The following is a 25,414-nucleotide window of genomic DNA, read 5'->3' on the forward strand; positions in this document are numbered from 1 at the left end:
GTCTTTGAACCTAATTTTCATAGAAGCCACGACGTTAAGTTAAAAAAAAATATAGCACACGGATCAAAGACCGACAACAAAACAATAATTGAATAACATCGCTTCAATATCCTGAACGGGGGTACCGTCAACAAGATACAAAAAATTAATTGATTGTCAGTTCGCTTTCCTGTGTGAGCCTGTTTTCTTTTTAGTTTTTAAATTAAATTAATTTTAATATTTTTTATGTTGCGGATAGATTGTCACTGACCATAGAAGGCGGTGTGGAAAAGATTCGTGGCTTTATAGTAGAACTCGTCGAATGCGACCAAGGGATTGATGTGCAATGTAGCCCATAGACACAGCCCATTAGTTTCTCGCCGGATCTAATCTCACTGTACGTAGCTTCTCCTGTCATTTAATTCCAACCTAATTAATTAATTTCTGAAATTAATCAACTTCATTTCGTTCCTTTTTCATTCCTTTTATTTTTCACTAGCGGCCCGCTTCGGCTTCGCTCGGGTCTTAACAAAAATTCATAATAAACAATTATAAATGTTTATAAAAAAATTGTAAGAAGTTTGAATATTATTATTTTAATGAACTTTTATTTTCATTTAGATGATACATTTTTTATCTATTTTTTCTATTTTTTGTAAAAAGTTTATAGATACAAAAGAAAAGCCATTGAGTTTATCAATAAACTCAATGGTTGACTCAAGCAATATTTGACGTTGTTTCATTTAAAAAAATAAAAGGACACTTATAGTGGTATAACTATAATAGCTATACATATCGCACCCTTAAAACATAAATGGCACTATACAAAAAATGCTATTTTTTAGTTAAGTATAGTGCCAAAATGCGTAAGACGAAACGCGCCTAATGCAAAGACCCCTGTAGCTCTAATGCGCTTAATTTTCGCTAGATGTTGCTAGTGTCACTTATGAATTTGTAACAACTTGCACGGTCGGTAATTAATAAACCGGCACTATGCCAAATCGCGACAAGTCACCGGAGGGATCCCTTGTCGAGGTGAGTAAAAAACTGGCACATTTCGTAAAGTGTCACTTATTAAATAAATATACTTTCGAATATTTACAGTGAGTAAGTGCATAAGTGGCAGTTTGAGTTTAACGTCAGTTATTTAATAACTTTAATTAGGATTTTGTTTTCTGTCTTCTAGAAGTCAAAGATAAATTGTTTGAATTTTACCTCTCTGAGCTTGCAAGACATAATACTGAATGTTTTTTTCTGGGACGAATCGCAAGGTAACCGTGGAGCAAATGAAATAGGCAGTTATGTCTTGAAATACTTGCAAAGAAATCTTCTTTAGCTGACAAAAACAGATTTGTTTTCTATGCAGATAGCTGCTGCGGCCAGCAGAAAAATCAATTCATCATCGGTATGTACATCTTGCATAGATGTACATACCGATGATGTGAACTTAACTGGAAAGTAACATCTATAGCACAAAAGTTTTAAATCCGTGGACACACACAGAACGAAGGAGATGCAGCACATTCAACGATTGAGCAACAAATAAAAAGAACACTTAAATCTGGACCCATTTATGTGCCTTCCCAGTACATAACCGACATCAGAAGTGCAAAATAACATGGCACACCATTCAAAGTAAACGAAATGGCTTATAACGATTTCATTGACATCAAACAACTGCCCGTTCCTAGACTAAACAAAAGCGTTGAAAGTGAACTTTTAAAGGTGTCTGATATAAAAGTCATGAAAGTGGTGAAAGTTGAAGATGATAAGGTAAAATTTTGTTACAAAACATCCTACGTTGATGATTTCAAAAAACTTAACCTGGGATCTAAAAGAGCCAGTGCAAGGAACCAGAGGACTGAAGAATTGCAACATCTGTATAACCAAAAGTTAGATTTATCCGAAAGAAAAAAGAGTGACGTGAAAAGCCTTTTAGATGCTGGTTTGATACCCAACTTTTACAATTCCTACTTTGACAGAGTTTTGAACTAGGTGGGTAGTGTCCACCCTTTAAAAAAAATGTAGTTGATTAATTATTATTTGTAAGAAGAGGTTTTTGATAGGTTTTTTTTTGGGATCTATTTTACGGATTTTTGTGCGAAAATGTTTTTAAGTTACTGTTACTTTATTAATATTTTTCTCGGTTCTAGAACTTGATGCTTAAAAACCGAATTGCTAAAAGACCACAGGTTCTTACATAATTCAGTTTTAAATTCAGTTTTACAAGATTTTATAGGATGTACCTACATGATGTTGATACAATATTTTTTATAATTACTTACGGTGTTTTGTGAAAAACAATATTTTTAAGTTAAGTACCTACTGTAAGTTATAATAAATAATATTTTTGCTGACTCTTGTGATTCAGCCTTTAATACGCTTATTTATACATAACTTTTACAGTTCCTACTTTGAAAGACTTTTAACCTTGGTATTTAATTTGGAATACCTCTATTAATTTGTATTGATTAGTAAGTAGTAAGAACAAGATTCTAATATTATGTTAATTATAATAAAATTACGAATTTTATTCTAACACAAATCCTAAGTTTCTGTTTTTTTGACAATAACTTTGTCTAGATTTAGACAGATTTTTTAATATGATTATTTGCGGTAGTTTTGACCTAAAACTGTGAGCGTGTGTCAAATAAATAGTATTCTTTAATATTTCAGTAATTATATTGTTTTATTTGTCTCTTTTTTATCATTACAATGTAGGTAAAATAACGACTTAGAGGTCATTAAGCAAAAATTATTGAATAACTATCAAACTATAACCGACACTATACAAAACTTTTTTTTTTAAATGCTTCTCCATTGATAAATAATCAAAAATTTTATGGTATTCCACTGGATTCTGAAACAGCGTTAGTTAAACTGTTATTTTAAGCCGATCACGAAGCTTTATTTACATTTTTTATGTTCCATATCACCCATACAATACTTAAAAAAACTTAAAACGGCCATACTGTAAAATTAACATTTTCGTATAGTGTCATTTATATTTTAAGGGTGCGATATGCTATCGCAACACTATTTGTAAATAATAATGTGTTCTACAAAGTCATAGTACATTATTTCAATCTATCATCAATAGTTTTCGCATCGATGTAATGAATATTTTAGGTAATTTTTTTTACGCCTTGGGTCACATTATTGGATTTTCAGTAAGGATCCCAAATATTTTTTTTTAAGAGATTTTATGACCTGGTAACTGAGACCTTTAAGTCATGTCTTATTTTAATTTATATTATTCATATTTTTATGAAAAATGATATTATGGAGTGAAATGAAATGAAGATGATTAATTTGAGACACTAATCAACTGGGATGAAATTAAATGAAATAAGTTGAGATGATATGAGATGAAATATAATCTCAGTAAAATAGTGGTCATTTACTAAGATTTTTTCAGTGGACTTTTTGGAGGATCCCGAGAAGTTACGTCCAGCGGCTTTGTTTCATTTTCCCACATTTGTGCACTTTCACAGATTTTAAACAATTAATAAACCACCATTACTACACATTTAAACCCGAAGAAACACTAAATAGACAAAATAAAACAAATTACACAACTTCACTCCTCGCGTTCCCGCCAAAAAGTCCGGTCCCTAATTAAAAAAAAAAAAGAATATAGCCTATGTCACTCGAGGGATAGTGAGGCTTCCAAACAGTGAAAGAACTTTTCAAATCGGTTCAGTAGTTTCGGAGCCTCTCTAAAATATTATTTTTCATAAAACAGAATGATTAAGCTGTATCGATACTTTCACTCTTTCCGTTAGAAAAATAGAAATAATACGACTACTACTGTTATGTTTTAACTGATCCTGCAAAAAGTCCATTGAATAAGTCTATTAAATAAAACCACAATTTTACTGAGATTATATTTCATCCTATATCATCTCACCTCATCTCATTTTATATCATTTTATTTAATGCCAATTGACTAATGTTTCAAATTAATTAACTTCATTTCATTTCACGGCATATTAGTATTTTTTATAAAAAAAAGTATAAAAGATTAAGCTGTATGGTATGATACATTTGCCTTTACAGTTGGAAAAATAGAACTACTACTGTTGACAGTGACAGTTGATAAATTTTGATTAACTATAAACAACAAACTGGTAGGTATGAGCATAGATTAAACACTTAATATATTCGAGAGGTATGAGGTAAATAGCCTACTAAAATAGGTAAATGAAATAAATACAAAATGAGTAATATTTACATACAAGAACCGCCTGCACTAGGAAAGGTAAATAAAAACAGTTGGATTTCTGTCATCAGTAACAATTGTTTGTAACAATAGAATTTAAGCGATAATGACAGCGATACTTAAAAAATTAAAAAGGATTCGATGATTGAATGTATTCGATGAAAATGCTGGACGTTTTATCCTTTAGGCCGTGACAATATGTCCCACTATGTGCTCAGTTATATTGTACAACCACTGTGCTTCCCTTTAAACCGGAGTACATAAACAGTTTCTGGTAGAAATAGGATTACAATATTCCCTATCGGCTTATTGCTCTTTGTAACTGTATCAGTATTCCCTACCAAAAATACACATTTTTCTTCACCACAGCACAATGAAATACTTCAGTTTTTTATAAATTTATTTAGGTTTATTTACATGTATTTGTGTATTATGAGCACATTTTTTCATTTCATAGCAATTATTATGTCTGGTCGATCTCTCAGAACTACTTCATGCTCTCTCTCTTTCTTTCTTTGTATTGTTTCTCTTTAATAATGTATTTTTTGTTTAGACTCTTTGTTAACCTAGAATTAAATAAATCAAATAAACAAGTGCAAATAACATTGAATAAAGCTGTGATATAATTTAATATTTTCAGGTTCTTTTGAAGACCACAGCAGGAGAAATTGACATAGAATTATGGACAAAAGAAACCCCGAAAGCATGTCGTAACTTCATACAGCTATGTTTGGAAGGGTACTATAACGGTGGGTAATGAGTTTACTAAATTCTCAGCAGTCTCAAATACATCATGTCAAGCTTTAGAACCTGTGCAGGATGCTTGAAGATAAACAAAATCTGCCTTTGTTTTTTTTTTATTGCTTAGATGGGTGGACGAGCTCACAGCCCACCTGGTGTTAAGTGGTTACTGGAGCCCATAGACATCTACAACGTAAATGCGCCACCCACCTTGAGATATAAGTTCTAAGGTCTCAAGTATAGTTACAATGGCTACCCCACCCTTCAAACCGAAACGCATCACTGCTTCACGGCAGAAATAGGCAGGGTGGTGGTACCTACCCGCGCGGACTCATAAGAGGTCCTACCACCAGTAAGAAAGCCTGCCTGAAGCTCTCAATACTCCCATGAAGTATCCATGATTGATTATCACTGCAAGATTTTATTCTTTCACTATGGAAGTTCATTGTTTTGTTTCCACAGTTAAATTTTTTATAGCATAGAAATGTGTATATGACTTCACCAACCACCAGGTATAAAGTATTTAGTGAAACCATGAAATAGGCAGGATGTTGGTGCCTACATGTATGGATCCACAATACATTCTATCTATGGTAAATAGTGATTGGAACAATAGTCAGGGGATTCGGTTCAATTGACTGTTCTCTGGTAAATATCTTGGTCATCTGATATTATTTTGACACCCATGGGAAGAGATGAATTGGCTCTATTTTACAATACATTCAAGTTTTACAACCACACAGACAACTCGTACCATACTCTGTAATATGTTTAAATTTGTTTCAGGAACAATATTCCATCGTGTGGTGCCAGGTTTCATAGTACAGGGTGGTGATCCAAACGGTGATGGTACTGGAGGAGAATCAGTCTATGGTGCTCCGTTCAAAGTATGTAACCAATACATGCGTTTTCCCTGACTAGAGTTTCTGAGATAGTTGTGATGGAACCATTTTTATCAATAACTGTCTATTGAAGTGAAGATTGTAAAGATTTTGAATTGTTTTAATTTTGCGACCATAATGGCTTAGGATCATTCATGAAATTTATGTTAATAAAAATTGATTTATAAATGATGCTTTTAAGGTAAATCGAATAAGTTTTCAATGACTTTTCTAGTAGATGTTTAAAACCAAACCTGCAAAATTTTAATTTGTGTAATTACTGGTAGTAAGATCTCTTGTGAGTACGCCTCCACCACCCTGCCTATTTGTGCCGTGCAGCAGTAATGCATTTGAAGGGTGGGGCAGCTGTTGTAACTATACTTGAGACCTTAGAACTTGTGTCTCAAGGTGGATGGCGCATTTACGTTATAGATGTCTATGGGATCCAGTAACCACTTAACACCAGGTGGGCTGTGAGCACGTCCACCCGTCTAAGCAATAAAATAAATAATAGTTTTAAAAAACTGACAAAATACTCTTTTATAGAAAATCCAACTAAAAAATAGAATATTTTTTTTTCATAAATTTGAATTAAACATAGTGTAAGAAAAAATAATTTTATTGTAAAAAAAGCGTGGGGTGCTTTTGAGGATATTATCAAAATAACCCTTCTACTCATATCTGTTCTCAAAAATATTTATAACTACTGATACCATGCACCCCGCGGTTTTAGTTGGATTTTTTATAAAAGCGTATTTTGTTAGTTTTTTTAAACTATTATTTAATTTTTTATTTTTTAGTTGAATTTAAATTTATTTAACTTTTTCTTAATATTGAATTGTCATCGGTCCTTAATAAGTATACCAAATTTCGAGTTAATCCGACGTTTTGAAGGGGGTCAAAATCATGTTCAAAGATTCCGTTACATACGAACATACGTCTGAAGCCAATAAAAGCGTATTAAAAAGGGCTGTGTCTTTTATTGATCTTCTTATTTCTTAATTTGGTTTTAAAATTGCAAGAGTTATAATTAGTGTGCAAAATATGGGATGTTTGAATTAAAGGATGAGTTCCACTCCCGTCTGCGCTTCAGTCGGCGCGGTCTCGTCGCGATGGCGAACGCCGGCAAAGATGACAACGGCTCCCAGTTCTTCTTCACGCTGGCATCGGCCCCTGAGCTGCAGAACAAGCACACCATCTTCGGGAAGGTCACCGGTGAGAGAGAGTTTCGTTGATGCTCCATTCGAATTTAAATAAATAAAAATAACCGGGAACAAATCGTGCAGAGCCATCAGGCCCCAAATTGGGATTCCCTTTGCTATTTATTTATTTATTAAGTTGCACAACAAAGTGATCATCAATACAAAACGTTGATCAACCGACAAAAGTTCATGGCAGATGTCACCTCAATAGGTGCAATCGACAGTGCATTGGCAACAAAAATAAATAAAAAAAACTTCAGAGGTGTCAAGGGACACCCGGATGGAACGAAGTTCCTTTCGATTAATTAGTGAAGGAATTGTAATTTTTTTTTTAAGTTATAATAATAAATTACCGCATTATGAAGAAGAAAAAAACAATACTATGAACTAAATTACTATTGTTGAAACGCTATCTCGAGAAACTGTACTCATTACGCGGACCAATCGGATACGAGCAATGTCACGCGATAAGCGCCTACACGTTGATTGGTCAGAATGACGGATCTAAAAAGTGTCGTGACAACTTTTCGTAAGAATTTTTTCCGTCTAGCCCCCTTTCACAACGCGCGATAAGGAACTTCTTTCCAAAAAAATATATGTGTCCTTGATGCACTGATGCTGATGCACTGATTAGGGAGTGTTTGCGTTAATTAGTCAAGGTTCACTCATTGTTTAGCTAAGGGTGATTACGATTTTGGCTTCTTTTGACACCGCCCACTCTCCCTTACATAAGATTCGGCCTAGTTCGCCTCAATAGTTATATCTCATCGTAAAGGATCATGAACACTAATAATACTCATAATTTGACATAAAAGTTATAAAATTCATTACCATTCTCCACGTCAGTCCCCGACAAAACACTGCAGGATTTTGTATAGTAATTAAAGTTTAGTTTTTCTGCTAAATTATGGGGCGACACAACTTATAGGATCAAGGCGGTGCTGATTTGGTTTCAAATGCAAGAAATAATTACATCATCTAAATATACATTTGTTTCACCCTGTTTAGCGAGCGTCTTTCAGGCCAAGCAATTTCTGAATCTTTTTATTATTGTTCTAGGTGAGACAATATACAATGTACTGAAGCTAGCTGATGGTCTGATCGGTCCGGATGATAGACCGGAACACCCCCACAAGATTCAGAGCACCGAAGTTATTATCAACCCCTTCACTGATATAGTCCCGAGGCTGACGGAGACCAGGGTCGAGGAGTTGCCGAAGAAAAAGAAAAGGGAGCGTCAGGGTGTCAAGTGAGTTGTACGTGGTGATGGTAGAACGCGTCGGTCTACCGGAGCTCCTAGATTTCGATGCCTTTGCCCTAATTGTGATTCGAGGTCGAAGTCTCTTTAATTTTTTTTAGGTATGGCAATATTTTTTTTGTTTTTTATTTACGGTCAATCGTTACAAGACCATACAGCCTAGTTAAATTACAAAATGTTTAAATTAAAATGTAATGTAGTTTTGTTTGAATTTGAGTTTTTAATTAATTGAGATGACATTACATAAAATTGGTTGAGATGGGTTGAAATAAAATAAAGTTTCAGTAGGACAGTGAGACTTTACTGAGATTTTAGTGTTATTTTTTGAAGAATCCAAAAAGCCTCTTCCAGCGATTTAGTTTTATTTTTTCGCACTCATGCACACTCACAAATGCTAAGGTTTTTAAAAAATCCACTATTGTTTGAACCGAAACACGTGTCTGGTTTGCGATAGGGCGCTGGTACCTACCCGTCAGAGCTTAAAATACGTTATTAGTAAGTAATGTACTGAATAATGTAATCAAATGTGTGTTTGCCGGTACGATTTGCTATCTCGCTCGCACGCCCGTAAATTATTGCCGATGACGTCACGAACCGCAACGCATATTCGTTTTCGACAACTACCCTCCTCTCAATTAAAAATTTGAATTCCGAATTAATTCTGAACACAACTGTTTTTGATTTTCTATTTTAGATCTTAACATTAGGTGGTTAGGTTTAAAAAGCAGTGATGCTATGCTGTTCTTTTATTTCTAGAAATTTCGGTCTGCTCTCTTTCGGCGAAGAGGCAGAGGAAGACGAAGGCGAAGCCCTGGAGTATAGAGGCAAACCCAAGTCAACACACGATCTTCTAGAAGATCCTAAGCTTAGCAAAAAGACTGCTGCAGGTAGGTTTAATACTAGAAAATTTATTTATTTATTGTTTTTAGTGATTTGATGATCTTACTGCTCATTTAGTGTTAAGTTTTAACTTTATTCTATAGTAATTTTTTTTAAAGGGACTTTATGACTAGGTCACTACGACCTTTAGGTCATATCTTATTTTAATTTATATTATTATTTTTATGAAAAATTATAATATGGAGTGAAATGAAATGAAGATGATTAATTTGGGACATTAATTAACTGGTATGAAATTAAATGAAATGAGATTAGATGGATCTGGGATGAAATATAATCTCAGTAAAATGGTGGTCAATTACGGAGATTTTTTCAGTGGACTTTTTGAAGGGTCCCGTGAAATTACGTCCAGCGGCTTTATTCCATTTTATTATTTCATTTTCCCACATTTGTGCACTTTCACAGATATTAAACAGTTAATAATCCACCGTTATCACACATTTAAACCTGAAGAAGAAACACTAAATAGACAAAATAAAACAAATCACACAATTTCATTCCTCGCGTTCCCGCCAAAAAGTCTATTCTATAGTAATAATAATAATAGTGTGGGATTAGCTCAAAGTAAATAACAGTTTTTTGGAAAAGTAACAAAATTTAATATGATACTTGTTTGACTCACAAGAAGTCCTACCATTAATTACATGATCACAGAGCTGGAGACGCAAGTCGATAAAAAGACAAACGTGGAAATGGCTAAAGAAATTGAAGAGAAAAGACTGGAGACAGAGGCCACGGTCAGCAGCATACGAGACAAATTGAGTTCGAAGAGGGAGAGCAGCGTCGACAGGGAGACAAAGAGACAGAAACAGGAATGCGAGAGCGAGTCGGACGGAGAATATTACATAGGGAAAGACAGAGACATCGAGAGGAAGAAAGAGAGGTGAGATGAGTTAGAGTCGAGCTTGGGAGTTGAGTAGTTCGGGTCAGTGACTACGCCCCATTGGGTTCGAAGGATCAACAATGCTATAATAAGCCCCACATTTTTTTGTTGCTTAAATGCGTGAACGATTCCACTTGGTGTTAAGTGGTTACTGAAACCCATAGGACCTAAGTCGTTAATGCCGCCGCCCTCCTTGAGATATGAGTTATACGAGAGAGAAAGAGAGAGAGAGAATACACTTTATTGCACACCAAAACACAATTTACATTGAAAAAAGCAGATAGTATTGTACAATAGGAGGTCTTATCGCTAAAATCGTTTAGTTTAGATAAATTCTGGAAAATATAATAATATAGCAGGTATGTTGCGGTGTACTATTGACAATACATTATTATAGAAAATATATACATACAATAAACAGACATTAGGTCTCAATGTTCTAAGGTCTCAGTATAGTTACGACGGCTGCCCCACCCTTCAAACCGAAACGCATTACTGCTTCACGGCAGAAATAGGCAGGGTGGTAGCTACCCGTGCGGACTCACAAGACGTCCTACCATCAGTAAAGAATTATTATAAGAACTAGTGGTCCCCAGGTAGTCGAAATTCGACTATAATTAATTGAAATGTTGAGTTTGAACATTACTATGGTTCTATTAAACTATATAAAGAATAAATAAAAGAGATGCGTGTGTGCGTCAAATACATGTTAGTCTGTGTAATGTTTTTTTTAATTGATTTAATGTCTTTTTTTTGCATAATTTAAAAATGTACTAACATTGTGCACTCCTCTTATTCTCTATAAGTGTAGGTAATTTCATACTCCTCCGTCCGCGCAATTTTCGTAAAAAGGGGTACAAAAGTTTTTGCTTCACGTATATTAATATAATATAGATTAATCGAATTTGATATTTCATAGGGATAGAATAAGGAACGAAATTAAACAGCTGAAAAAAGAAATGAGAGGTACCAGGGAGACGGACAAGAACGAGAGCGAGACGAAAGATGTGAACGACGGCGAGTTAGAGCGAGACAACGAGATGTACAAACAGTACGTCGACGAGCAAGAGAAATATAAGAAGATAAAGGAGAAGATTCCTAAGAAAGGAGCAGAGAGGTGAGTTTGTTTTTGAGTTTGTTTGCGTTATGTGAGTGGACTAAATAAAAAAAACTAGATGACGGTCCAACTAATTTTTTTATTGCTTAGATGGGTGGACGAGCTCACAGCCCATCTGGTGTTAAGTGGTTACTGGAGCCCATAGACATCTACAACGTAAATGCGCCACCCACCTTGAGATATAAGTTCTAAGATCTCAGTATAGTTACAACGGCTGCCCTACCCTTCACACCGAAACGCCTTACAGCTTCACGGCAGGGTGGTGGTACCTACCCGCGCGGACTCACTAAAAAATACCATTCTGTATTCCTTCTCTGGTTAAACTTTAGGTGTGGAAAATTTCATACTCCTCCGTCCGCGCAATTTTCGTAAAAATGGGTACAAAGTTTTTGTTTTACGTATTAGTATATAGATTAACTAGCACACCCGGCCACGCGTTGCTGTGGCTAAGGTTTCTAGATAACACGTGGCCGGCTATGCAATACCAAAAATTAACAAAGTAAGAACAATTGAATTTCATGGTATTGCGTTTACTACGAAATAAATTTCACCTTATACTTTAGCCTCAGCAACACGTGGTGTTTATGCCAATAAATTGTAGCTTATGTGAAACGTTGTTATTTTTAACACAGCGCCATCTATGAGATATTAATGTCAGACAGTATTACGATTGTCTGTAAAAACCATGGAGTTAATAAGTACCTACAACTGGAGTGCTGTCTGATGCCGAGAAATCGGTCTCGAAAGAGAATACTTTTTGGTCGCGGTGTCCTTGTCTAATGTGGTGACCATATAAAATTTATTTATAGGATAAAATTATACACATGCATCAGTTTTGAATTTACCTTAAGTAATTCTGTGTAACCCTATGTAAATACAAAACACGTGCTTGCAACGTTTTATTTATGTAAATTCAATTCTAAACATTGCTTCGTCGTCATGGTGCCTTTTTTCGACGTTTTTTTTTGGAAGTTGCTGCGTTGTCGAAAATCTAGCACTGAGTTTTATTACAAACATCATTACCTCAGTGCTATTACTTAAACTTCCTCAAACTCATGTTTAACGTCCGAATACTCAACCGCGACTTAAATATTATGTTGAACTTAATTACGCAATTCCTACTTTAGTGTACTGGCTAAGTGGGCCGTGCAAATTAATATTTGACACACTGAGTGAGACACTGCAACACACATGGTCTGCGCGTATCGGGTGCTCTTTTCCTACATTCACATCTTCAATTGATTTAAAATTACTTGTATTTTTACTTCTGTGCTATTATCATGACACGTGTATATTAAGTCTACTAGTTACATTTTATGAAATAAAACACAATGGGTAATAAAATGAAATGAACTGAAATTCATTTATTTGTTATATGTAAACAATTAAATAACTCTTAAATGACAAGTCAATACACATAACACAATACACATAGTACTTGATCTCTATTTACAAAATATTGGTTATATTATTATTATTAAGTTCAGTAAATTTTCTGTAATCTTATAATATAACATTTCCTCTATTTATTTTTAAGTAAATTCTTTTTTTTCAACGAAATACATAATTTATTTTAATCAATATCTAAGTGGACCATGAGTATCATTAAAATTTCGCAATTTAAATTTCAATTCAATTAAAAATCGCCATTTTTCTTTAATAAATCTAAAATCGACTTTATATTTACAATCACTATTTCACGACTTTTAAGTTTTTGTTTCAATACCTTAACATCTTGTCGTAATTTTGCTTTTCTCGGGGTATTTTTTATTTCTTGCGTTTGAGTACTTGATTCTTCTTGTTTGACCTTTTTAAAGGACATTTTCCAGAAATTCCAAAGTCATATTTACTAGAAGATCCTCCTCGTTCGCTTAACGTCAGGCAAATGATATACATGCTTGCGTGCGACGCTATTCAATACAATAAAAAAAGTTCAAGAAATACCACGTGATGGCTCTTATAATATGAAAAATACATTGCAAAATTATAGTTTTCACGATTGTTTTTTCAAATTTAGTATATGACATAGATAAAGTACAATTTACAAGACAAATGGTATTAAATATTATAATGAGAAAATATATCTCACATTTTAAAAATATATGCTCACACTAGTAAAAATTTATCAATGAATCTGACATATGGAAGGATATTCCACAAACTGGAGAGGATTCTCGCTTAAAACCACTTATATTAAAAGTGTTCACCATGATTACACGGAAACTTTCACGATTTTCGAAAAAAAAACAAGCCACAAGCTGTATCAGTGCCATTTTAACTTCGCACTACAAACGTAAATAGACGCCATTTTTCTTTTAATCCATTCATAGCTCTTTTTCGGTGATGCCAACAATTAATCTGGCTTCCCACCAAATTCAACATGAAAACCATCAGAAATCTACGTACCTACCATAAAATTTTCCATTAAACAGAGTTCTTATTAATATAGAACAATATTTTTTTTGTTAATGAGCTTTATTAATATATGATGTTCTATTAAAAATCAATATATATCATATAATCAATACTTCTTATATAATTTATTTTAATAAATTGTCATCATCAGAAAATAAATTCACCATAACTTTGTACGTTTATGTTGAACCAATTTAATTTTTGACGTTGATGGAAATTCTAAATTGTCGCAATATTTTCTAGTTAAGTTTAAGTCACATCGTTTAAATAATATGTATTTAGATATATTATTGTCATAAAATGTTTAAAATCCTGTAAAGTGGATTGATTTTAACCTTTTCAATAATTTTCAACAACGCCCAAGCTACTAAAAAATCCACTAACCACTAAAAGCCATTTTTGATAACTAAGACGGGGGTCCAAATTCCGAGATTTTATGGAAAATCCTCTAAGCTAGCAACACTGCTTTTTGTTTGTAAAATGTGCGAGAGGGACACCACCACTTAATAATCATTCTCTTTTCAGACCGTTTTTCCTTACATCTTTTGCTATTTAAAAATAAACTTTAAGCCATAGAGATAAAGTATATTTTTAGTTTTTATGTCAAACGAAGTAAGCACTCCAGTTAGAATAGTAACTCTATGGTAAAAACTGATTTAAGGCGCCATCTGTTTTAGACTTGTGAAACTTACAATCAATAATAATAATTTATTTACTTAGACACACCAACAGCAATACACACAAAACATTCAAGCTTAAGATTAACATGTATAAAATTAGGTACTGGTATGTAAGCCAGTTACAGGCATGTACAGCGATCTCTTGTAACACACTATGACATATTACAGCAATTTTACAAACAGCGGAAGAATAGGCTAAATTTAAATGTTAACAGTACGACAAGAAAGTAAATAATTGAAAAGAACATGAAAACAAGGGTTAACTGCTTAACATTCTCTCATCAATTATAAACAAAGGAACTGGGATACTAGGTTGTTTTTGAGACCAGGACGCGTGTCGTTAAAAATGTCGATGCCGTCAATTAATGCATATTGGTTATAATAATCAACATAAGAAATCATTTTAGGACTCTTTGGCGGGAACGCGAGGAGTGAAGTTGTGTGATTTGTTTTATTTTGTCTATTTAGTGTTTCTTCGGGTTTAAATGTGTAATAATGGTGGTTTATTAACTGTTTAATATCTGTGAAAGTGCACAAATGTGGGAAAATGAAACAAATTCGCTGGACGTAACTTCTCGGGATCCTCCAAAAAGTCAACTGAAAAGATCTTAGTAAATTATAAAATAAACCCACCATTTTACTGAGATTATTTTTCATCTCATATAATCTCATTTAATTTCATCCCAGTTGATTAATGTATCAAATTAATCATCTTCATTTTATTTCACTCCATAATATCATTTTTCATAAAAATATGAATATACATTAAAATAAGACATGACTTAAAGGTCTCAGCTACCAGGTCATAAAATCCCTTAAAAGAAATTATTTTATTGTTAATTAATAAATATTGCGACCATTAATCGAAACAAAAACCATCCTATGGCCTAAGTTGGAACATAACACATATTTGAAAAAAAAAAGTTAAAAATCGGTTCAGTAGTTTAGGTGTCCATCGCGGACAAAAAACGTGACACGTTATCACGGTGATCGCTGTAGGCAGCGGCTTGGCTCTGCCCCTGGCATTGCTGAAATCCGTGGGCGACGGTGACCACTCACCATCAGGTGGGCCGGATGCTCGTCTGCCTACATTGAAGTATTGAGAACCTCCTCCTTTTTCGAAGTCGGTTAAAAACGAACAGAATCGTGTTTGGGACCGAGATTACTTATTCCTTTTATTGTTTTTACTTTATTCCTATTATTATTATTTTTTTTTATTATTTAAAAAAAAAGTACAGAATACTTTTTTTTCTCAGCAGACGCTGGTACGTCTTTATTATTTACGGGCCTTAGCCAAGTAAATAATAAGTAATAAATATTTTTAATGCCCGTTATTATTATTATTATTCCTTTTCCTTGAGAAATGTGTTAATATTTTATACTGATTTTTAAGGGTTAATTAGTGATGGTGTTGTTTAAAAGTTTTGCGTTTACCAAAGTAAGCTAAAAAAGTCGTTAGTTATTTATTATAGCTGCTGCTATTTAGCTGCGCTTAAAACGATGCTATTAGACGCGACGAAAAAAAAGCATTAACGACAGCAACGATTTCAGACAGCGCCCCCCGAAACCAGCACCGGGACAAACAAAAAGGAAACCCTGGGTCAAGAACTTATACGAGAACCGTGAATACCCGGACAATTACACCGACGTGAAATTCCTGGAAGAGCTACGCAAAAATATTAACGTAGAGAAAGTTAATTTGCGACAAGCCGTGTACGGTTCGTTGCGGGTCGCGCTCAGATTGTGTTTATGCACACTGTACGCCCTATTATACGTCTTCATGCACAACGATTGGATCCAAACGTACACGGTCATATATTTATTTATATTCATAACGTTAACCTGCTATATTCTGTACGTTATAATAGCAGGCAGCGATATTTTGAGGCACACCAAAACGGTCCTAATATATATAGTTATAGGTTATCTTTTGTCGCCGGTGCTGCACACGCTAACGGATACGGTGAGCACGGACACGATATACGCTTGGTCGGTTATAATGATGTTGATACATTTGATATTTTTCGATTACGACGTCCCGGCCGCCGTTGTATCCGAATCGCTATCTATAAACGCTGCGATATTCTCGTCTGTTTGTCTCGTGTCGCGTCTGTCGACGCCATTCGATGCCTTCGTTTTGCTGACCGTATCGGTACTGTTCTTCGTTCTGAGTCCGCACCTGTTCAAAGCTTATTCCGGTACAACACTATTTAACGGTATGTGTTTCGTTGCGTTATTTTTAACGCTTATAACGTTATATAGCGTTTCGAGTGTTTTGTTGTGCTATTTTAGCTTTTTTATTGTCGTTCTCTGCGTATATTGCCCGATGATGTTTGTTAAGTGGCAGCGTTACAAGGATAACATATACGGGCCTTGGGATGAAGCTATTATTAATAATTCGGACGACTTGGACGAGTGCTTGAAGGATTTGTGTTGATCGTTTTGTGATTTTTTTGAAGTGAAAACTTCTTTAGAATCGTTGTGATTTCAAACCGGATGCAACAGAAAAAACGACAGGTAAGAGACACAAATACAAAAATGTGTAGGATGAAGCCAGCAAAGAATGAGACAGAAATATACATACTATTTAATACAGCGCCATCTGTGAGATTTTTTAATACTAACGTGTGTATGAAAGCTCTTGTAGTGAATTTTAATTTAGGATTATACGTGAAATTAAAATATCAATTCACAGAGGGCGCTACCTTACAATTATTTACTAATGACAAAATTTTACATATACTTAAGACGTTTAGGATAATTGTATTTTAATTTTGGAAGGTTTCACTTCTACCACGTGTGAATTGCACACATTTTGTTTTTTTTTTTCTTATTGCTTAGATGGATGAGGTCACAGCTTGCCTGATGTTAAGTAGTTGCCGGAGCCCATGGACATCTACAACGTAAATGCCGTAACCTACCTTGAGATATGAGTTCTAAGGTCTCAAGTATAGTTGCAACGGCTGCGTCACCCTTCAAACCGAAACGCATTACTGCTTCACGGCAGAATTAGGCAAGGTGCTGGTACCTACCCGTTCGGACTCACAAGCCACCAGTAATTACGAAAACTATAATTTTGCGGGTTTTATTTTTATTACAGCATGTTATTCCTTCACCGTATGTGCGAAGCTTTAAATTATCTTTTTCTCCTACCTACGCCAAAAGTTCGGTTTTCCTCCCGCTGTACAGGGAAGAAAGTGTAACTTTTCCTCCCTGGGTACAAGTGCGCATGCGCGTTAGTGTTTACGTCTGCTCTCACGCACCTAAAATTCTCCGCCATTGTTGTGCTCGGGTAATTTGCAAAATCGTGTTTAGTATAAAAGTGGAATAAACAAAATGCAATAAAATTTAATAGTGAAGTATCAAACAAAGATGAGTTCATCAGACAATTCTCATTCAATTAGTTATTTAAAAATAAATAAAAACAGTTAAATTGTTTTTTAAGAGTATGGGGGTTTTCGCCCCCCCCTACCCCCGGCCAGGGCTTCGCCCCTGGACCCCGGCTTGGCACTCCACGAACTTTCGGCCTAGTAGGAGAAAAAATAGTATGTGGACCGCGGGAAAGAAGTAGGACATCTCATCCCGCGTATTTGCCAATTTTACACGCGGCAGGAAATGTCCTACTTTTCTCCCTTGGTGCACAATGTACTATAGTGTTGTACGATCCTAGTCTTGTATGAAATATTGTTTAGTGTAAGAGAATCGTGTACAAGCTTATTCGAATTCCGGATACTAAAAGTTTTTAAGAAATACTCTATCTGCGATCGGCTATCGCGTGCTGTGATACAACAACGAAATGACAGTATTTAAATAAATAAATAAACTAAATGAATAAAACCGTTTGTTTCCTTTTACAATATCGTAAGATCTATCACCGAATAAAATCTTTCACCGAGCGGGTGATATTGCTCGGTAGACCGACGATCAAATTGTTTTTCGCAGAATCTACACCGGATCGGAAACGCGACCCACTGAGAAGATCCGGCGAGAAACTCAGTGGGCTGTGTCTGTGGGTTAATTCGCTCGTCGAGCCCTTCGTCGCAAGCGACGGGTTCGACGAGGACGATGACCAGTGCTTGAGGTACCTAAAAGCAAAGTTAGTGGATCGGGGGGATCCGTAATGACGTGCTTGGGGCGACGTCGACTGTTTAACCATTCGGTCTACAGGATCGGGTATGTTGTTGTTCGGAGCTTGTATATATACAAGCTTATCTTGAAAATGTCGTAAGCGAGATTCAGACATCTGTCAAATACCTTGTGTTCTATTATAGCTACTGCCACACTATCAATCAAAATATGCACCGATGGTATCTGAAGATCTCTGTCAGTGCAGTGGTGATTTTCTAATGCCATACTTGAAGAAGAAGAACTAAGGGCTCGGCGAGTAAATTAACCCACAGACACAGCCCACTGAGTTTCTCGCCGGATCTTCTCAGTGGGTCGCGTTTCCGATCCGGTGATAGATTCTGCGAAGCGCTGCTCTTGCTAGGGCAAGTGTTAGCAACGTCGTCAGGTTTGAGCCCCGTGAGCTCACCTACTAGTTAAGGCGACGCTAATATAGCCTCTCAAGTCTACAAGTATAGGTAGGTTTAATAAAAAAAACAGAGGTACGGGAGCGAATAGATTCTTCAAAGGCATTTTGTACTGCCTATTTCGGCCATTGAATTTTTTCCCTGTCAAGAACTTGTTAAAATTTTTAAAAGAGCATACATCAGCATCATTTCTGGTGTGTATGATGAATGGCGAAAAACTTCCATCATGTAGCTTAGAGTCCGTCTGTTGTGCCGCATCAGGTCGAGCGTTATAGTGTAGGGGGATGAGCCGTTGACCAAGGCTTGCCATAGGTTCTCTACTGGTGGTAGGACCTCTTATGAGTCCGCGCGGGTAGGTACCACCGCCCTGCCTATTTCTGCCGTGAAGCAGTAATGCATTTCGGTCTGAAGGGCAGCCGTTGTAACTATACTGAGATCTTAGAACTTATATCTCAAGGTGGGTGGCGCATTTACGTTGTAGATGTCTATGGGCTCCAGTAACCACTTAACACCAGGTGGGCTGTGAGCTCTTCCACACATCTAAGAATAAAAAAATATATATAAAAAAAATGGCCAAACCTTCCATCATGTAGCTTAGACTCCATTTCTTGTGCCGCATCAGGTCGAGCTTTATAGTGTAGGATGAGCCGTTGACCAAGGCTTGCCATAGATTCGCGAACTCCTTCAGCATTGTGTCCAGTTCCACACAGTACGCATCCGCAATAATGCTGGTTCCATTTGGCAAGAAGCTGTAATTAATTACACCGATACTAGACCACCAAATAGTTACCATGAAGGGGTAAGTTTTGGTTTGGGACATTATCGATTACGACGAAGAGTCGAACTACCGAACTAACCCATAGACAGCCCGTTGAGTTTCTCGCTGGAACTTCTCGCGATTCCGATCCGGTGGTAGATTCTGCGAAACACTACTCTTGCTTGGGCTAGTGTTAGCAGATTCTCTCAGGCTTAGCCCGTGAGCTCATCTTCCTGTCCGGGCGTAGCTAGAATAGGCTCTTGGCTATCAGCGAATAGATAGGGAAAGTACTGAAATAGGGTCTAACCAATATGACCGTTAACGATTATTAAACATGATCCTTATCGCCAGTGACAATACGGTTCAAAATCCTTTCCTTTCTGTTAAGTAACGCAAGGTGTAACTTACCGCGTTTGTCGCGCTGGCGATCGTTGTTGGCTTTAGTTTTTGAGCGACCATGGGGTAAGTTTTTAGTGGAAACTTTTCCATGGCACGAGTTTTACGATCGGTTGTCTGTCTGACGTCATCCCTCCTTTGGTTAAAACTCTACCAATAAGCCGAGTGGTAACTATTTTGTGTGATAAGACGATAAGACGTCCGGTGCATTCGTGTTGAGCGATGCACCGGTGTTCGAATCCCGCAAGGACCAATTTATCTAATGAAATACGTACTTAACAAATGTTCACGATTGACTTCCACGGTGAAGGAATAACATCGTGTAATAAAAATCAAATCTGCAAAATTATAATTTGCGTCATTACTGGTGGCAGGACCTCTTGTGAGTCCGCGCGGGTAGGTAACACCACGCGGCCTATTTCTGCCATGAAGCAGTAGGTAATGCGTTTCGGTTTGAAAGCTGGGGCAGCCGCTCTACTCTAAAAACTGAGCTCTTCTCATGTCTCGAGGTAGGTGGTGGCATTTTACGTCATAGATTTTTATAGGTTCTGGTAACTACTTAACATCAGGTGGGCCGTGAACTCATCCACCACTTTAAGCAATAAAAAAGTCTTTTTTTGGAATTAAATTCAATAATTATGTGCTTTTAGTAGCCGCCACGTGGTACCTGGAGTCATCGTCTGCGTTTTTTCCCAAATAAATCAGTACTTATCTCCCTGAGTCATTAGAGGAGCTTCAAAAAATTACATTCTATTACAGCCCGACTGTCGAAATAAAACGATCCAAGACGTTTATCTTAAATTTAAACGACATTAACATCTTAATGTATTCGTTGTGCATGTACATAATAATATATTTTGTTGTAAACTTAACGCCATTTCAAAGCTAAAGCGTTCGCTCGGTGGTGAACGCATTCATTCAGCGGCGGCATGATGTCGTATCTTTCCTATAACTTCATTCAATGCCCGGACTATAATGTTTCCTATAAAGCAATTGTTCATTCAGTGGTCGGACTATAATCTTTCCCATTGCTTCATTCAGTGGCCGGACTATAATCTTTCCCATTGCTTCTTTCAGCGGCTGGACTATAATCTATCCCGTTGCTTCTTTCAGCGGCTGGACTATAATCTTTCCCATTGCTTCATTCAGTGGCCGGACTATAATATTTCCCATTGCTTCTTTCAGCGGCTGGACTATAATCTTTCCCATTGCTTCATTCAGTGGCCGGACTATAATATTTCCCATTGCTTCTTTCAGCGGCTGGACTATAATCTTTCCCATTGCTTCTTTCAGCGGCTGGACTATAATCTTTCCCATTGCTTCATTCAGCAGCCGGACTATACTCTTTCCCATTGTTTCATACATCGGCTGGACTATCATCTTTCCTGTTGCTTCGTTCAATAGCCGAACTATAATTTTGCCTATTCCTGAGGTGGGCTATTGAACTCATAGTCTCCATTTCCAGGGAGAACTTCACGCTGCAGCTCCTGGCTAAATTCAAAACGAAACTTCACGCCATTAAGGAGAAACCACAGACCGGTGACGAGATGGAATCGAAGGACGACGAGAACCTAAACAGTGATGATTGGTAAGGATAGCGTTTCCTTTTTTTAAAGATCATTCCGCCTCACCCCAATATCCTAGTGTTCAGTTCAAAATTCAGGTCTTTAGGTACTAGCCAAGCGGCGGGTTTTTTATACCCATAATCAATATCATCAACCCACAGTCTTACACTGCGGAACATAGGCCTCTATCAATCCACACATCAAAATACCAAAGCGATGGTACAGATTTATTCGCGAGACAGAGAAAGTTTTGCGGCCATCTCTCTCAAAGGTGAATGAGGATTTTCGATCACTATTTCCTTAACTTTAGCGATGTTAACTTCAGAAGTTGTTGGCCTACCAAAGCGAGGCCAATCTTCCATCACATCTCGACAGCTCTTAAATGCTTTTTATTTTACCGACCAATGTACGTGAGCACGTGTTTTAGGTAAAGTCGATTCATTGTAATCGATTCTTAATATATTCAGTGACTCCAAACACGAAATCCCATTTGCGATGCAAAATTTAAGACGAACTCTTAGTTCGATGTTCTTGTCCTAGACTAGACTATAAGAGTTCCGTTTTTGATTATATACATCTATCTAAATCACCGATTCAACTTTAACTCCGCGCCAAAATGGAAAACAGTTGGGCCAATCTAGCAAATCGTCCATTCCCGTTTCTTGACTGAATTTATTACCTTTTTTTACTGCTTAGATGGGTGGACGAGTTCACAGCCCACCTGGTGTTAAATGGTTATTTGAGCCCACAGACATCTAGAACGTAAATGCGCCACCCACCTTGAGATATAAGTTCTAAGGTCTCAGTATAGTTACAACGGCTGCCCCACCCTTCAAACCGAAACGCATTACTGCTTTACGGGTTTTAAGGGTTTGATTTTTATTACACGACGTTATTCCTTCACCGTGGAAGTCAATCGTGAACATTTGTGAAGTACGTATTTCATTAGAAAAATTGGTACCCGCCTGCGGGATTCGAACACCGGCGCCTCGCAAGATACGAATGCACCGTACGTCTTATCCTTTAGGCCACGACGACCTTTGAAAAAATGGTAGCTGCGTCAGCGTTGGTGCACGTGCTCACGGGCCACCTGGTCTTAACTGGTCACTGAAGCCCATAGACATATGTAATGTGAATGCCGCCACCCATATTAATACACAAAGTCGTATTTTGCGAAGAAAAAAAGCGTTACCTGCCTCATGGATTTGAACCTTGATATAGCCGTCAGATGTACTAGGCCAAGAAAACTACTAGTACAACAAATCATATCAAAATATCGTATTGTCTCTAACTCCACTCGCCAAAAACTTCAAGTCCAATACCAAGCAAAACAAACAAGAAAATTAATCATGCATGTGTCTTTGTGTAAAACTCTACATGAATTAATATTTCATTAGGCTAGCACACAAATTGAGGTTTGAGGATAAAGGCGCTGTTCTGGCTAAAGACGCGTCGACTAAAGGGGACGACTGGTTCGACATTTACGACCCCAGGAATCCGATTAACAAGAGGAAGAGGGAGAAAAATGAGAAAAGCGCTAAGAAATAAAGTTGATTTTTAAAATAACCGCCTTTTGATGTTGCTACTTTTGTTTTCGCCCATTTCTTGGCCTGCACGGTTTGTGCGTCAGCCACGCAAAAAGGTTAGGAAGTGTGTTAATGGATTTATTTTATTGGATTACAAATTGGAACGAAATTTGGAAAAGGATCAAGTAAATTTAGTATATAAATACATAAATGGTTACAAATTTATATTGTTATGAAAAATTAATCTGGCTAAAATTCTATATATATGACGGAGGAGAAACGCTGACGGAATGTTTTTAAAAACTGTGACGTCAGCATTGCCGACGTCACTGTTATTAAGTTCTCGACGATGACTCATGTTTGGGCTTCCGAAACAAAACTTCACGAGAACTTGGTGAGCTGCGTATAATTCACGGGGAGCGTAACAATGTTCCAGATGTATCCGTACTGTACGACGGCTCGGACACGAATGACCAAGCGCTTCTTTTTTTTTCTACCTAAACTGATAGCCTTGAGAGGCTATTTCACCGGAACCTTAACTAGTAGGTGAGCTCACGGGGCTCAAACCTGACGAAGTTGCTAACGCGAACCCTAGCAAGAGCCGTGCTTCGCAGAATTTACCACCGGATCGGAAACGCGACCCACTGAGAAGATCCGGCGAGAAACTCAGTGGGTTGTCTGAGGATTAATTTACTCGTCGAGCCCTTCGTCGCAAGAGACGGGTTCGACGAGAACGGTGACCGGTGCTTGAGGTACCTAAAAGCACCGTTAGTGGATCGGGAGGATCCGAAATGACGTGCTTGGGGCGACGTCGACTGCTTTCCATTCTTTCCGCATTTTTGTTTTTATTTTTTTATGATACAGCATACAAAATTACATACAACCCTAAATTTTCACCCCTCTACGAGCAACCCTTATTTTTTATATGTTAATTAAAAACTTTAATATTTTGGCAAGATTTTTTTCGTTTTGTCATGACTTAAAATAAAAAATTTCATATTACTCTCAATTTTCAGTCTTATACCATCAACCCCTATTTTTTCATCTCGATTTTTATTTTTTTATTCTATGCACAGATCGGCAATAAGGTTGCAAGATGGCAATCAAATATTATAATTGTAGGAAGATAAATTCTTATTCAGAGTTTATAATTGAAAGTTCCTTTAATTATGATTTTTTCTTTAATTCAATTTGATCTCCCGCCCTCGCCGGTCGACTACTGATCAACTATCAATCGATCAGCTATCCCCGCCAGGTGTCACCACTCATCCAGCAAACATCACGTAGTAGGGATGAGGACGAAGCCGGTCTCCTGTCTTACTCACTATACATTTTTCAGCAGTGTTTTTTTGGTTTTATTTGTGTATCAATAGTATGTTCAGTAGGTCTGAGAATCAGCTACTATCTATCTATTTTTCATATCCCTAAGTGATATGGGTTGTCCACCCAAAACATTTATTTTTATTTTTTTTGTTATAATGAGGTAATATGTGGTTGAATGAGGTTTTTTTTCTACACTAGAATTTCCCTAGAAATCTTATTTAAGGCAACACAACGTTTGCCGGGTTAGCTAGTTGATCTATACTAATATTATAAAGAGGAAAGATTTGGTTGTTTGTTTGTATTGAATAGGCTCCGAAACCACTGAACCGATTTGAAAAATTCTTTCACACTTGCTTGTTGACTGTTTTTTTTAAATGTTAATCGTGTTCTCTCTCTCTCTCTCTCTCTCTCTCTCTCTCTCTCTCTCTCTCTCTCTAAAAATTAACGCGAGATTTCATTATTGAAAACATTCCGAAACTTGTATTTCTTGTTCAGTCAATAAATAGTCTCTTTGAACAACAGTTAGCGATGACTCATAATCTGCAGGGCAAGCGTTACAAGACAATGAAGATTTTTACAACGCACGCTAATCTCATCTGATTTCCATAATACAATTAAAACCAACGGATATTAGGTGCATTCACCTTTTTCCTTCGCGACGGGGACTACTCCAAGTTTTTTTTTTTCTCTAATAAAGAATGAAGAACCATTCATATGTTTTAATCGATTTCAAAGAAGGAGTTTCTCAAGGCGGAGCGTGTCATTTAATTATTGTTTTATGAAGTCGCACTATTTGACGACCGATAGAGGAAAGTAGTCTAAGAGGCTATTCCAGTTACGCGCAGACGGGTAGGTGAGCTCACGGGCTCAACTTGAGAGAATTTGTTAACATTAGCCCTAACAAGAGCAGTGCTTCGCTTAATCTACCGTCTTTTTTTCTTACCTTTTTTTTATTCCTTATATGGGTGGACGAGCTCACAGCCCACCTAGTGTTAAGTGGTTACTGGAGCCCATAGACATCTACAACGTAAATGCGC

The 25,414-nt window shown here is 36.6% G+C and overlaps 1 protein-coding gene across 3 annotated transcripts; it reads left to right on the forward strand.

Moving 5' to 3' along the window:
- Nucleotides 1-4,069: 4,069 nt before the first annotated feature.
- On the forward strand, nt 4,070-23,091 carry LOC101744679 (spliceosome-associated protein CWC27 homolog). 3 transcript variants are annotated; one of them, XM_062672867.1, is made up of 11 exons: nt 4,070-4,113; nt 4,151-4,240; nt 4,842-4,950; nt 5,729-5,829; nt 6,888-7,038; nt 8,085-8,274; nt 9,040-9,170; nt 9,838-10,066; nt 10,986-11,183; nt 21,429-21,551; nt 22,926-23,091. In XM_062672867.1, the coding sequence occupies exons 2-11, from the start codon at nt 4,199-4,201 to the stop codon at nt 23,074-23,076; spliced, it is 1,425 nt and encodes a 474-aa protein (XP_062528851.1). In that variant the 5' UTR covers nt 4,070-4,113; nt 4,151-4,198; the 3' UTR covers nt 23,077-23,091. The 3 variants fall into 3 exon arrangements, with proteins under 3 accessions (XP_062528851.1, XP_062528849.1, XP_004933268.1); XM_004933211.5 differs by having other exon boundaries at nt 4,101-4,240; XM_062672865.1 differs by lacking the exons at nt 21,429-21,551; nt 22,926-23,091 and adding an exon at nt 15,830-18,115 and having other exon boundaries at nt 4,070-4,240.
- The last annotated feature ends 2,323 nt before the right edge of the window (nt 23,092-25,414 follow it).

Source organism: Bombyx mori, chromosome 2 (assembly GCF_030269925.1).
Source record: "Bombyx mori chromosome 2, ASM3026992v2".
NCBI classification, from domain to species: domain Eukaryota; kingdom Metazoa; phylum Arthropoda; class Insecta; order Lepidoptera; family Bombycidae; genus Bombyx; species Bombyx mori.